Below are 15,304 nucleotides of genomic sequence, written 5' to 3'. Positions count from 1 at the left end.
ATCATGTTTTTGTAGTGGTGACCTTACTCAATCCTGGTTTCTGTCAATTCTCTCATTTCTGATACAATCTTTTCACTCTGTTATTGTCAACTTATGTTCATGATTTCTCTTGTATTGAAATTCCCTTCTTGGCTAGCATCTTTGGTCAGCAAGCTGGAATATTCCTCTTGCTTTTCTATCAATCACTTTGACTTTCTTCGAATTGGACTCATTGGAGAATTATGAATTATTTGACTGCATGTGTCCAAAATTCAAGGAGGATGAGACAAATTCCATTTCAAAAATCATCATAGGAAAGCTATGGTTCCAAGCTTTGACTGACCAGGATCTTTTCAGAAGAGTTGTGTTTGTAACTTGCATTTCATATTTTGTCTACATCAACCAAGAAAGAAACAAATGGTTCAAAAAGGTGATCTCTCAAACAAACTCTTTGAAGCTTGTTTTTTATGAAAACTCTTTTGCTGGGATTGGTGTAGTGTAGCAATCAGGTCCTACCAAGACTTTGATTTGATGAATGTGATATTGATATGAAAGTGGCTTTGATTTATCATTTGCCAAGAGGTGAGTATGATGGATCACTGATATGAGTCATGGTAATCCTATTGAGAGCTTTAGTCTATTGTTGATAGTTTAAGGTTGCAATTGAGTGTTCTCGACTTAATCAGCAGAAAGGTTTACTCACTTACACCATGTGAATATCCTTGTAGCATGTCAATGTGCGCACACAGAAGACTTTCCTTGGACCCCGTAAAGACCCATCAAAGAGGTGCTACAACAGTGGCATCTTCCCCTTATCAACTGGGACGTTGAAAGTCAGTTGACCCCAGCTTATGACAAAGGATCTTGCAAATCCTATGAATAAACCACTATTCACAAAGGGCGCTCAACAACAATCTCAGTGTAAATCTGACCAAGAGACTTTGAGATTTGTTTCCAAACTCTCCATGTGTGCACATTGACACACTACACAAATATTGACACAGTGTTAGTGACTTGAATGAGATGGTAAGGGATTGAATTGAGTTGATTCAACCAAAACTTGATTCTCCCAAAATTTTAGTGAAGAAAGATGCTAAACATTAGTTTCAATTTTTTTCCAGGAAACAAAGGTTGAATAATTGAAATATCTATTCAGTCGAGTTTGATTTTTTCTAAATGAATAGACATCTGTTTTGCACTTGGTTGACGTTTGAACTTTCATGTGATAAAACATTGATGCTAAGTTTACTTCCAAGCCTTGTGAATATTTTATCAAGCCTTGGATGATTTGATACTTTGTCTTTGATCTGAGGACAGGTTCTATGATCTTTAATGTTCAAAAATGATCACTTATAGAAAGACTACTTCTCTTGGAATTTTTACAATGAATTGAACCTTAATCGACTTTTATAGTTCTCAACACTTATTAAGGGAAAAGGTGCCAAAAACCAGTTGGTGAAGAATTTACATAAATTCTTCAAATTTAATTTCTTGTATTGTGATGATCAACTTGAACATTATAAACATTAAGATTATCTTAAAATCTATTTTAAACCTATCCTAATCCACGCAAAAGGTGGAAGTCAGCTCTCCCATAAGCATGAACAGTTTGCAAAATGGGTAGATGTGGGTTTTGTTAGAGCTATTGGTTTACACACTTCTTTATTTGGTTTGCAATTGTTGGGTCAACATGGTAGGATATGGACACACAGGAGTGATACTTAGTCAACTTTCATTGTCTCAAATTCTTCTTATTCAACAAAATCTTTGGTGAGTTCAACTGACAAAGACTTCACCAAGTGAACAGCATCAGAATCATCCTACAAGTAAAAGAAATGTACTCAAAAGAAGGCCTTGAGGTCTTTTAAGTGAGAAGTTGTAAAACTAACCTTAAATTGAAATAGTCAAGCTATCACAATGATAAAATACTATTCATGCTACCCAAAAGAACCAGAAAAACCAATGAATCAAATCAATCAAACATAAAATCAATTCAAAAGGTCAACATTTGCCTTGTCTAATCAATTCGTAGATCTTTAACTATCATAATGATACCTAAACCTAAGTGCAATAGGTTTTAAGATAGGTTTGATTGTAATTAAATTAAGTAATGGAAACCAAATCATTCTATAATCCAAATCGATTGGTCTTTAGATGATAAATTAATGATTTCATGGAAATTTTCTGACCTATTCATACACAAACAACAAGAAAATGAATATCAGTAATTGAGTATATGTGAGGAAAAGAGAAGAAATGGAGTGACTCAATTTGAACTTGACAAATAGTCAGAAGTGGTTTGAAAACCTGAATGAATTTTGGATGTATCAAATTTATGGAATGATGGATATTGAAGTTCTTCTTCAAATGCTAAAATTACACTTGAAAGAAAGAAGAACCTCGATCATAATTCAAAATTAATATTTCTGATATCAGTTTCAAAATGAAAAAGTTCAGGAAGGGTCTTTTTTGGGTCAGTACCTTGAGATTATTTGGTTTGAATTAATTCAAATTTCATGGATCGATTCAAATATACTCAAGTTTTTGTTATCTTTGCATTCAACCGATTTAGAAACTCTATATCATTCAATACATTCAACCAAATTGTTTGTAAGAACTTCAATCGTGACCTTGTATTTCTTAGGTTTTTTTGCTCGGGTTCAACCATCTAGGAGTAAATTATTCCAAATCTCTGAATGTTGGAGCCGGTTTAACCATTGGATTTGGGTTGTTGGTGTTTTTTTTTTGATGTTTTGATGCAGGGTTTTGAAGTTGATCTATAACATCATCTTTCAGTTTTAGGTATCATAAGACTCAGTAGTAGCCAAAGGTTTAACCCTATTCCTTGCTCCAATCCTTTTCTTTCTCGATTTCATCTCTAGGTCAGATAGCAGATGAGGTTGGAACTTCAATTTTTAAATCTTTAATCGATTGATCACAGACTGTTTTGATTAATTCGATTTGATGATCTTGTTGATTTCAAATCAATTTGGATTCCGTATTTAAAACCTCTTCAAATATACTATGTGACTGTTCTACTGCTTCTGATTCTATCATTAATGATAATCTCCAACATGATGTATGTTCACTTCGATCTATACCTATTGCAATTATTGAATAAATTGTAAACACTGGCATAGTCAATAAAATTCTGGAGGCCCTAGGGACATTTTGATAATCTCTTTCTAGACTAAAATGGGAAGATTGATGATGTGGCTCTTGTTGATGATAATAGATATGATCTAAACATTGATACTGATCAGCATGTAAAGACTCCAAACTCCAAGATCTAGAAACGAAAAGAACTTGAAGCCTAGTTAGATTTTATTATTATTTGATTCTTGAGAGAATCTGACAAAGCGACTTACACCTTTCTTCGGATTAGCTGCACAAATTCTACAAATGAGTAGTACAATCGATCCGAAAGGTTAAACTGCAGATTCAAATTGAGATAGGTAGACAGGTTTGGCTGAAGTTAAATGAGTTTGATAAAGCTTTGTCTTGAGTAAAGTTTGAGGTCTATTCAATGAATTCAATGTTTGATGTCAATGTATTTCTTGAACGAAGCTTCAATTTGATTTTATTAGATCAGATGATTTGTTATTTTTGTTCAGTTTGATAAACAACTTGTGATAATTGGATGATGTCATTGATCACGTGGCAGCTGATACCGATGTCGATTGGAATTTGAGTCCATGTGTTGGATCAATCACATTGACCAAATCTGATCAATAGTTTGTCGACTATAGTTATAATTGAATAAATGAGCAAGCCGTGACATTCTACAGTAAGATTTGATGATAACTCAACTTGCTCATGAAGTGCATCAGATTTGATTTCAAGTTTTGATAATCAATCAACATGCATGAAATTGAAAGAAGTTCATTGAAGCTTGAGTCTGATGTTGACATTGATTTGTTGTGTTGAAAGTTTTGATGAATTTGTTTGAATGGAAACTACTTGGATTGAGGGTATAGAAGAATTGATTGAGAGGAGTGAGGAACGAATTTGGGGTGAGGCGCGTGCAAATCAGGTTAAATCTGTTGAACGTGTAAACCTGGAAATTGGTAGTAGGGATTGGGAGTTTAATCAGGTTTTGCCGGCGAACACGGTTTACCTTTAACTTGAATGATGATATCTTGAAGATTAGCACTGAGCCCCCCTCCTTACCTTACAATTTGTCAGAAGTGGCCATTTTTGCAGGATGTACCTCGATACATATTTCCATTTGTCAAAAATGCTACAGACGTACCGAAAGATGGCCTTTGCGCTTTCTCAACCATCACAGTCTCACTGGGACTCACACCTAACCAGGCACCCACTATCCGATCAGTCCTTTTACAACACCTACAGTCCAAGTATGACTGGTATGCTCAAAATATCCTCAAGTTTGCTGTTGACATCGATATCACACTTATCGAATCGATTTTGAAATCAACTGCTCTAACTGCTGAGCCGAGCGAATGGTTTCCGATGCCATGTGGAGGGTATATCATTGCCAACGCATACCGAAGGCCGGTGATTTATTACAGCAAAACTGAAGCAAACTGCTCCTTAATACTCCCATGCTTTGCACCGTACTGCCATGAACTCAAAGACAATGAATGTTATCAACCGATTGTCATGGCATTCATCAATAAGAATCATTTCATACCACTCGAGCTCGATTTCAATCAAAACCTGCCTATCCCTTTCATACATCCCGATTGGCTTGAAGTGCGTGAATTCCAGGCTCACACCTGGTGGTTGGTATATGAGAAAAACATTATTATTTATTTAAATCTCAAATGGCAAAGAGATTGGATCACCAATCGAGATGGATCTTATTCCAGGCGTGATGCTAGAGAAGTTGAGCCGGAGGAAATCGAAGATGAGCCGGAGGAAATGGATGCGAAGGTAGAGGCTGAGGAACTGGCTCGTGATTCTGACACAAAATTAACAGAAACAGAGGAACCTCAGTGGTAAATGTATGTTGTCTATGTTATCCATCATGCTTACGACTCTGCAAATTGAATATGTTGTTGCAATAAAACAAACAAAATTTCTTTCATAAATAAGTTGAAGTGCTATTACAAATGCACTTCACCTACAAGAAGCAATAATAAGGATTGGTCCTCAAATATGTGTTAAGCGTGTCAAGCATGATTTTCACTGTAAGAGGTGTGAATACATACTTCACACCTATTCACAATGATTGGAGGACGTGATAGTTTCTCTCCTATCCATGTGTTAAATACAAATTCACTGATTGATTCACACCTACAATAAGTGACAAGATGAATAGGTGGGAAATCCTCATTCACACATCCTCATATAAGTGTTAATTGTGTGTGTGAAGCATGATATTCACTTTAAGTTTCAGAGAGGTGTGAAAACATACTTCACACCTCTTCACTCTGACTTGAGGATGTGTGAAGAATAATTTCACTCCTACCCATGTGTTAAATTCACTTATTTATTGATTCACACCTACAATAGGGAAATTATCTTTCACACATCCTCAAGTCAGAGTGATGCCTGTGGAGCATCAGTTTGACAGGGAGAGGTGTAAAAACATTCTTCACATCATTTCACATTAGACACAAATTCACTCATTGTTTCAAACCTACAATAAGTGACAAGAAGAATACGTGGGAAATTATCCTTCACATATCCTCAAATCAGTGTGAATAGATTGAAGCATGATATTCACTTTCAGAGGTGTGAAAACATCCTTCACACCTCTTCACACTGGTTTGGGGTTGTGTGAAGGATAATTTCACTCCTCTCCATGTGTTAAACACAAATTCACCTATTCATTCCAATAGGGAAATTGTCCTTCACACATCCTCAAATCAGTGTGGAGAGACTGAAGCATGATATTCCTTTTAGAGGTGTGAAAACATACTACTTCACACCTCTTCACACTTATTTGAGGATGTGTGAAGGATAAATTCACTTTTCTCCATGTGTTAAACACAAATGACTTATTCATTCCACCTACAATAGTGAATTTATCCTTCACACATCTCCAAATAAGTTGGAAGCATGTGAAGCATGTTTTTCACTTATAACCACTTCACAACCGCCTGTTGATGTGAAAAATTCTATTTTTCTGTGAAAAGAATAATCTTCACACATCCTTATCAATTTACTTCACACCTCATCAAGGGGATATGATGGACCTTTTCACTCCTTTCGATGTGAACACTCCAATCCCCTAGATGTGGGAGGGGCACTGAAATCCAGGAATCAAACATCCTTCCTAACATTGCACACATCCCTCACTGCAAATGTGGTTGCTTTCGGTCTCTTCAGGCATCTACTCCTTTGGATAACTTGGTCATAACTGCCACATTTCATCTCTTTGCATATTTCTTCCATAACTTTTTACGCCCTGGACTTATGGCTGATCTGAGTGTTCCAAATGATTTTGGGAGCACTGTTCAGTATGCAACAATATGCAACAACCTAGTCATGAAGTGACTCCATCCTCCAGGACTTGGTTGTTGCATATTGTTGCATATAGTCAGTCTTTGAGGATATTTTGGACATAAATTTTAACACTGGAATGTTAAAATTTATGTCCAAAAGTGCCAAATCATTTTGGGAGGACTTATAGTTGCAGTTTAGCTCTCTTTGAAGATACTAAAACCACAACACACACTTGAAAACACTTGTACAATTTTCTCTTACCCTGGCTCATCCGGAGATTGTTGATCAGCAGGTTATTAAACTGAGTGTTTGAAAGAGGGTGAGTTGAAGTAAGGGTTAATTTTCAGGCATACTTGTACTGTGTTTGACAGTATCCATCCCTAATCAGGTCACAAAAACCGACCAATTGAGTTTCTGTGCCAAGACATAAGGTGATATTGACGCACCGACCCAAAAGGTATTCTGCAACTTATATTTTGACAAACAGTTGAAATCAAGGGGGCCAACAAACCATAATTAAACTTGGTTGGACAGCCCTGTATGAATCCCAGGGGGTGACAGATGTGGACAGATCACCAATATGAATTGTCTATCGTTTCAAATGAATAACTCTGACGATGGTTATCACCAAGAAGCTAGGGGTGACAGCACTGTGTTTATCCCAGGGATGACAGCACTGTGAATATTCCTGGGATGACAGAAGCATCACCAGTACATTAGTGCCACAATAGCACTAATGAAACTTCACCGCTGAAAAGGAAGCCCCAAAAAATTGTTTTTGAAATTAATCACCGCTGCTTTCACAAGCTGATATCTAAACAACCCCAAAATGGTAAGTGACAGCTTTCCATTTACCAATTTGCCAATACTCCTTTGTACATGGTGTTGTGCACCAGGTTGGAAATAATCAGTACTTGTCGAATCTTACAGTGTCTTATATTCTTCAAATATGACCAACCAGAAGAAAGTCAAACTCAAGAAGCCTGAAAACCTCAAGCGAAAACCTCAGAATGAGCTTGATGCTCGGTGCCTTGCCATGAAACGCCGTAGGCGTGTCCACGCGGAAATAACAGTTGGTCAAGCTGTTTCAAACGCTGCCGAACAATACGATCGCGCCGACCGACTTGTGCCAGGTGGTTCAGGCGATATCATCATTCCAATGGCCAAACACCCAGCTTTCGACGAGAGTGATAGAGACGAGGAACCAGACCCACTTGGACAATTACCGCCCAGTCCTCCACCTCATGATGCCAATATCACTGGTGAAGTGTTTGCTTTTGGCCTCAACGAAGGATTTCATGCAGGACGGCGCCAACGGGAGGAAGAGGATTGGCGCAATCGATATCCGGCCATGTTTCCAGTCTTCTTGGCCTGTCAGCAGAGGACCAATAACTGGTCCAATGTCGACACTCGATTTAAGGACTGGAAGGGACCGTGTAACTGTACAGGTACCATTCGCACTTTTGATGTGCTTGATCTTACATGTAAGTTCAATTGAGGTAAAGGAGCTAGCTATATGATTACTACTAATGGTTTCCTAATCCAGTTCGTAAACAGATAAAGTTGAAGATGTGTCCATGTTCCCCTAATGATCAAGTGCGCCTGATTCAAGCCGGTTATATTGGTGGTAAGCCGGTCAGGCCTCAGTCAGTTGTTACCATTCGACTTTTGCGATTTTTCCACATAGTGTGGAAATACTGCAGCCTGCGATTCCATCCATTTTCGGAGGCCCTTAACAAATTTCTGGATGTAGGGAATCCTTTATTCCTAAAACAAGGTGGAGGAACAAATGTACATCCATTATTTTTTTGGGTATTCATGTTCTGATGTTGAATTTAATCTTTTAGTGCCGTGAATGGCATCAGCCACTCTCATCAGCCATTGATGCGTATCGACAAATGATTGTCATGACTGAAGAAGCCGTCAACAAGAGCCTCCATCTTACAGTTCAGGACAAGCTAGCAGGAATTTGTCCCCAGTTTTTTGGGCCTGGCGTGGGGCCTCTTCCAACAGGGGAACCAGATCACATTGTTTGTATTGATGGTAACTTCCAGCACCGTAGACACTTGGCGGCTAGTATTGAAAAAGGTGATATTGTCACACCATCTCTGTTCTTACCTCCCAAGGAAATGGAAACCCTCCAAAACAAATGGTCGCAAACAGGTCGTACCTGTCGCGGTAGGCAAGCAAATAATGCTAAAGCCAAGGTGCCATGGCATGAAGCCGAGGTAGTTAGTGAGATTTTTATGATTCATATCCATACCTTCATGATATTGCTCTTTCAACCATAATTTCTTTTGATAGGATCCATGTGCGGCACGGCATACAGCCGCTGATGATGTGCAAGGCAAGTCTCACTGGAAAGGTTGTGACAAAACAGGGTTAATGGGAATGGGGTGTCGACATGATCAATGTCTTTGTTTCATTAGCATTATTCAAAGTGGTGAAAAGTGGGTTACCTTATCCTCCGCTGCAGTGTGATCTGTTTGTACTGATAGTGTGGAAAATGATTGCTAGAAACATTTTTCCACTTACCTTATTGAACTGGCTCCTTAAAGCCACCGAGGCCAGGGAAGACAGAGACGGAGAACTACATCAGACCCTTGGACTTCTATATGACATTGGCTGCACTTTACAAAAGAGCATAGTGAAGGTACGGCCTATATCTTATGCATATTGTACCCTTCTTTGGTTTATTTGAAATCCTTTGCACCAGCATAATTACTTTCCACAAGAACAGGAAAAAGACCGGCTCAAGTTTGGAACCAGTTTGTTCCACTCATTCGTGCACGAGTGGGCATGTCAACTTGATTATAATCCACGGCTCAACGATGGCTGGGGTCTCTCCGATGGCGAGGGAATGGAACGAATTTGGTCAGATTTTGAACCTTTGGTTAGGCCACTGCGTTACTCAACAAAACAGCATCGCCTGACAGCTTTGAACTTCCGAGCTATGCACCGGAATGAACGAGGAAGACATAACTCTGGTAAGAAGTCCAACCTCTCTATCCAGGCAACTAGGCAACTCCTGATAATAAAACTTCCTTTGAAACAATAGCTGTGCGCAGCCTGAAACATCTGCAGCAGACACAGAAAAAACTTTCGGCAGCGAGATGTATATTGAGGCAGCTTGACCGCCAGCATGGTCATACTGAAGAGTACTTCAAGAATCAATGCGAGCGTAAGAAGGCAATACAAAGTCAAACCATCAGCCAAAGCAGCGCCAATTACTTGGAACATGTGGCTGAACTCGTTGATTTGGAGGAGCAGCTAGTGGCTGCTCAGTAAGTTCCCATCTGCACTGAATGGCAGGGAGGGCAGAGATACTGATTAAGATTGAAATTTTCCCATCAGGGACAAGCTGGAAACCATGGACAAGAATAAACGGTCTAGGCGACGCCGTCGAAAGCATAGACATGCTAGTGGTGTTCCTAATACCTTGGTGTTGCTTGAAAAAGCCATTGAGCGTGTTACTGAGAAGCTTGGAGATGCCGAGTTATGTGAACTCACTGGTAAATCAGGTGCTTCCAATGTTGAGCGCTGTAAGGTACCCATGACTAACGCCGCCGTACTGACTAAAATATGGGTTCGTAGATTTTTCCGGACACTCGTTTCCGAACAATGATGTTCGGAAAAGGTGTTGTCCGTGAAATCCCACTTTCCCCGGAAGAAAATGAAATTTCACGGACAACGTGAAATTTCGGATTGTATGTAAAAAAAAAAAGGGTCATTAAAGCCCTGAAAGTTGTATTACCACTATGATCACCATTCAAATTTCCAAACCAACCACTCCGAACAACAAAGAGCGCAAAATAGATTGAATGTAAAAAAACCATAAACCCACCAATTGTTGGCTTTTCCGATGCATGCTTCACAGCCTTTCCAAAAGGCCGCAAATTAGTCTTCGCAAATATCGAAAAGCTCTCAAGAAAAATGCACTTTTCCAGACATAACTTATCGAATTATATCTTTTGACAGACTTTCGAAAGAAAGTGAGATCAATATGTATGAAGTCTTTTGAAAGAAACCAAAAAAGAAACCGAAATCAATATGAAGGCTTCATTCATTATCGAAGCGATTTGACAATGAAGCAGCTCAACATCCTCAACCGTCTATGGAACCTGTGAACGGATGTTTCCCTTTTGGAGATCGCAAGACGCATCCCACAAGGAGGGCACAACCATCAAATCGATGATCTCTGATCTAGCTAGATCTTCTTACAACAAACAGCAACAACAGTTCAACTAGTTCAACTGTCCCTTTCCAAGTTTCATTTATCATAACATTTGATTCAAACTCGTTCCATCATTTGGAATCAACTTTGTGATTTTATTATAAAAACTTTCTCCACAATCATCATTCTTTTTAATACGAACACGAGTTCCTTTTTTTCCAAGACAATATCATTCTTTCAAACGTTTTGAATTTCAATTTTCGAAAAAAATTACACATTTACCAATGAGTGAATCCGGCGAAGATTGGACGGACGACGAACTCTTCCACTCGGATGACGAGTCAGACTCAGACACTTCTCAGATCATGTACCAGCAAGATATTGGCTTACATTTACTCGAGGCGGAAACAAGCCCACCTCAGAAGGCTGAAATTTTGACCGCTCAAACAAACAAATCTCGCAGCAAATCTCGCACCGAGAAAGTCGGCAAGAAGGGTAAAAAGACATTTGGACTGCCTCTTGATCGTCCATCATTTCAAACTTTCATCGACCACGGAACTACCCTTGATCGCCAAGGTTATCCCCTTTTTCCCAATGGATCAACCGTTTTCGTAAAACAGCCGAAACAAGAGTGTGCCAATTGGCTCACTGTTGGTTTTGTTAGCACGACTTCAGGAGGTGGTACCAGCAAGCGACCTGACTGGCGGACAGTCCGTTTCACTTGCCTAGGCGTCGTTGTTTGCAATAACCCTGATTGCGACAATCTTGGTGCACCGCCGACTGGCAAAGGCAAGATTGACGCATGGTTATCTAAGTAAGTCCCGCTCTTTTCATTCATTTCGTGTTTTTTTTTGCTTTTTTTTTGGAAATGTGATGTAACATACTTTCTGGTCCACACAGACCACGGAAGTGTGACGCGGCACTTTGCAACGATTACCTCCGACTCATTAAGTGCAAAGACACCATCTGTCGGGTGGATGAGCACATTCCATCTGGATGGGGTGTTTTACGACACTCAGGTGTTCATGACCATCCTTGGCCAAGACGTAGGAAGCCAGACAAGCTCGCTTTGGAAGACTTTGCTCAAAAGGTAATTGAGAATCCCAATATGGGACCTTTGCAACATAAAGTAAGTTCGTTGTTTTAAAAACACTTCCACGAAAAATTGGCAATTAATACATGATGATATCACAGGTTGGTCGGGCCCCCGCGGGAAAAGGCGAAATCACCACGGCTCGCAATTACCACCCTTCGTTGGCCAATCTGCATCGCTTAGGGTATTATCGACGTTGGATTCTGGTGAACAACGGAATCATTCCTGAGAAGAAAATCCCGGGTTCAGGCGACAATTTCATTTTGGACATGGAAACTTGGGCTGAGTACGTACTTGTTTTATCCAAATATATATTCACATATCTTTCCATCAGAACCTCATACCAATATTCCTTTGTTCTTCATGTTAGACGAGGCTTGGAAATTATTTCTACATCCATGCGGAAAGAAAATATGCACATGACATTTCAAACCGCTTGGATGGCTGAACAGCTTTTGACCAAAGTAAAAGGAAGTGTATATACCGGTGGACTTTTATCGGATGTAACTTACAAATTCTTTGCAAATGGATATTTGCTCTCAACCTCAATGTACAGTGACGTACTTCAGAGGTGGATACCAATTCAATTGACATGGTTAAGAGGACTCAGTCAAAAGCATTATCTAGCTCACTTCAAAACATTGATGAAGCAGATCAAAGATTCCGACCTTTCAGTTGAAGAACGCGATACACTTGTTCGAAATGTGGTGGATTTCTCCTTAGCTCAGAAGAATGGTTTCATTAGCGCGTATATGTCAGTTTTCAACGAGACGGATCACAATGTCGCATTGTCAAAGCTGCGCGGTTGCAAAGAACATTTCAGGCAACAAATTACACGTTTGAAGAGGAACAATGCGATCATTCCACGCGGTAAAGAGGTATCTGGAAGTTCATACATACCTCAAAATGAAAGACACATTCAACTGATTTGTCTATCTGTACTTTTTAAATCCGCGTCCAACACGCCAGGGTGATTTTGAAGACCTTGCCATGAGTTTGTGCGACCGAGATGTTCCAGGAGGAAAAACTTACGATGAAAAGGTGGACACATTACGAAGGGATTTCCCCCAAACTAAACGGTGGATAGATTGGTGGCAAGCGAGCAACATTCAGGCGATGTTATTCAAATCGCGACGGAAGCAAATTGATGATGATGGCCTTGATGATGATATGCCCGAAACTACCAATGCCCAGGAGTCAATTCACCGGGTTTATTACATGATTTCGTAAGGTTTTTTTCAGTTTTTTACTTGATCCACATGATACTGATGGTATTTGGTTATTGGTGTCAGTGAAGGTAACTGTACCGTTCAAGTGGGACTTGTGCAACTTTACGCTTTGGTCATGAGCCTCCAAAAGGATCACGTTGACCTTTGTCGAGGTGTCACCATTGCGTACGGATCTACTAAGAATTATGAGAAAGTAGCGCAAATTCTTGGTTGGGCCAAAAAGACCAGGAAAAATCGTGAACCAAAGAATGATGGACAACCTCCCGACACAACAGAGGCTCTTCTGGGTGTTGTTTCCAAAAAAAAAAAGGTGGGCCGCCCAAAAGGATTGCTCAACGTAGACCGCAACCCAGTGACAACCTTCCAAGGTTTCAGAAGTTCCACGGTAACTGGTCGCCGCAACAGATGCTGGATGAACTCGATGTCAGAGTGTCTATACGCGCTTTCGACTCCTTTTTGGTTCACCGGTTCAAAAGGGAAGTCACTTCACGTCTACAACGTCTTGATGAATCTCTTTTCTACACGCGCAACATGGGAAGTACACCAATCCGGCAACATCCGTACCATACTTAAACAAAAGGCAAATGTAATTGCAGATGAAGATGAAGACCACAAAGAAGAACAACCAGTGAAATCACCGTCGAAAAAGGACGATGATGAAGGTCAATTGACCGGGAAGGGTCAAGAAGTGAAACCGCCAGAACGGAGAGTTAGAGCCAAACCGTACAAACGAAAGTTAAATGACAACAAAGATGAAGAACCTCCGCCAACAAACATGCAATCCAAGAAACTTCGGGTCAACTTACATCCTGCGGCCAATGTCGCAGAAACCGCCGCTGATACACACGAGGTTGCTGAAACAAAACCAACATCAAGCCCTTCCAAAGGTCAAGGTCAGAGATTCATCGATGTTGCCTTTGGTTCTTGTGTATCTTGCTCACATTTTGCTTTTGTTGCTAACCAGGTCCAAAAAAATTGAAGGGTTGGAAAGGGTATGCCTTGATTGATGTGGAAGATGATGATAAGGAAGAGGTTAAGGGATCCAGTCAAGAGAATGGTCACGGAAACGGTAAATTGCGGAAGTCAAAGCGTAAGAAGTAGTGGGATCTGTATTTTTTTCTTTTTCGTTTATTTCTATGCTTTTGCCTTTTTCTACACTTTTCATTCTTGTTTTTCATTTAATTTTACTCTTCTAAACTTTCCTTAAATGTTTTTGTTTTTGTCATTTATCAATTTTTTCTTGACTTTCTTGATGAAGTCCCTATGTTTGCGGTGTAATTTCCATTACTTTTCTTTCCTTTCTGTACTTTCCTTAAATGCATTTTTCAATGTCTTTCTTTCACTTGATAGCAGAGAAAGACAATGCTTCTTTTGTCATGTCGGTGTATTTTTTTTGGTTGGAAAAATGTTTGTGAAAGATCGTCCGGAAAAGTGAATAATTGCATTTGGAAAAAGCACTTTTCCAACCACCAATTTTGCCGAACTGTTACGTTCGCAAGTGAATGTCCGTAAAAATGTAATATTTTGCGCAATTTTATATTTTTACATACTAAAATTTTTGCGAGACATAATGTTTGGGACAGGTCATCTGGAAAAGTCAATAAATCAGGTGTTCAGGGCTCAATTTCCCGGACGTTTTTTTACTTTCATTTTCTTCCGGACATTTCGAAAATGACTAATGTTTGGAAAATTTCATTTTGGCCCGACGAAAGTGAAATTTCACGGACATCACCTTTTCCATACATTATTCTTCGGAAACGAGTGTCCGGAAAAATCACACACCCGCTAAAATATTCTATCCTCAGATGCTCAAGCAAAACCTCTAGTTAAAATCCGTGTTGCAAAAGGAAAGCTACTTGGTGCAAAGGTGGGAGTTATTGAGCATAGAAGGAGAGCCAGTCACGCTCGAGGTAAATCCGGTCATTGTTTCACTTGTCTCAACATATTCTTGCATTGACATGTTCACTGGTGATAGGTACTAATGTTCAAAAAAAGATGAATACTTTGCGACTACTGAAGAATACTAAGCTACGACAAAAGCATGCTACATATATCAGACTTGCCAAGCAATACAATGAGCAGTTCGCACCTGACCCATCACTGGCCACCCCTACTCTTCAAGAGGTTGAAGCAATGGATTTACGCCACCCGTTTCTCAACTTTGGTAGCATCATTCACTCGACTGAACCTTGGGCCGTTGACGAAGCAACCCAGGAAGGGATGGAAGCTTACATCACAGTATGTCGGTGTACGGAGGAGCTTCGCCGTATTGCAAAAGAGGCCAGACAAATGCTGAACTGGGCAGTTCAGTATCAAGGCAAGATTGACAACCTACATCAGAATAACACCAATGGTGAGTTGATATGTTTTGTCAAAGATTGTTTGTGTTTGTTTGGTAACATACCTCAATTTGTG

General features: G+C 39.7%; 3 protein-coding genes across 3 annotated transcripts; all 3 read left to right on the top strand.

Annotated features, from left to right (window-relative positions):
• Positions 1-1,849: 1,849 nt before the first annotated feature.
• Positions 1,850-2,433, top strand: MELLADRAFT_54880 (uncharacterized protein; the record flags this gene model as incomplete). Its single annotated transcript, XM_007405220.1, has 2 exons — positions 1,850-2,168; positions 2,251-2,433. 2 exons carry the CDS (start codon positions 2,145-2,147, stop codon positions 2,398-2,400), a joined length of 174 nt encoding a protein of 57 aa, XP_007405282.1.
• A 4,909-nt stretch (positions 2,434-7,342) lies between these two features.
• Positions 7,343-7,982, top strand: MELLADRAFT_90989 (uncharacterized protein; the record flags this gene model as incomplete). The annotated part of the gene is made up of 2 exons (XM_007405221.1): positions 7,343-7,877; positions 7,951-7,982. 2 exons carry the CDS (start codon positions 7,343-7,345, stop codon positions 7,980-7,982), a joined length of 567 nt encoding a protein of 188 aa, XP_007405283.1.
• A 2,869-nt stretch (positions 7,983-10,851) lies between these two features.
• MELLADRAFT_90988 (uncharacterized protein) lies at positions 10,852-14,167 on the top strand (the record flags this gene model as incomplete). The annotated part of the gene is made up of 8 exons (XM_007405222.1): positions 10,852-11,381; positions 11,468-11,696; positions 11,762-11,946; positions 12,136-12,538; positions 12,630-12,886; positions 12,953-13,782; positions 13,854-13,979; positions 14,148-14,167. 8 exons carry the CDS (start codon positions 10,852-10,854, stop codon positions 14,165-14,167), a joined length of 2,580 nt encoding a protein of 859 aa, XP_007405284.1.
• Positions 14,168-15,304: the final 1,137 nt, after the last annotated feature.

Source organism: Melampsora larici-populina, assembly GCF_000204055.1.
Source record: "Melampsora larici-populina 98AG31 unplaced genomic scaffold MELLAscaffold_3, whole genome shotgun sequence".
Lineage (NCBI taxonomy): Eukaryota > Fungi > Basidiomycota > Pucciniomycetes > Pucciniales > Melampsoraceae > Melampsora > Melampsora laricis-populina.
This window is presented reverse-complemented; position numbering and strand designations above follow the sequence as displayed.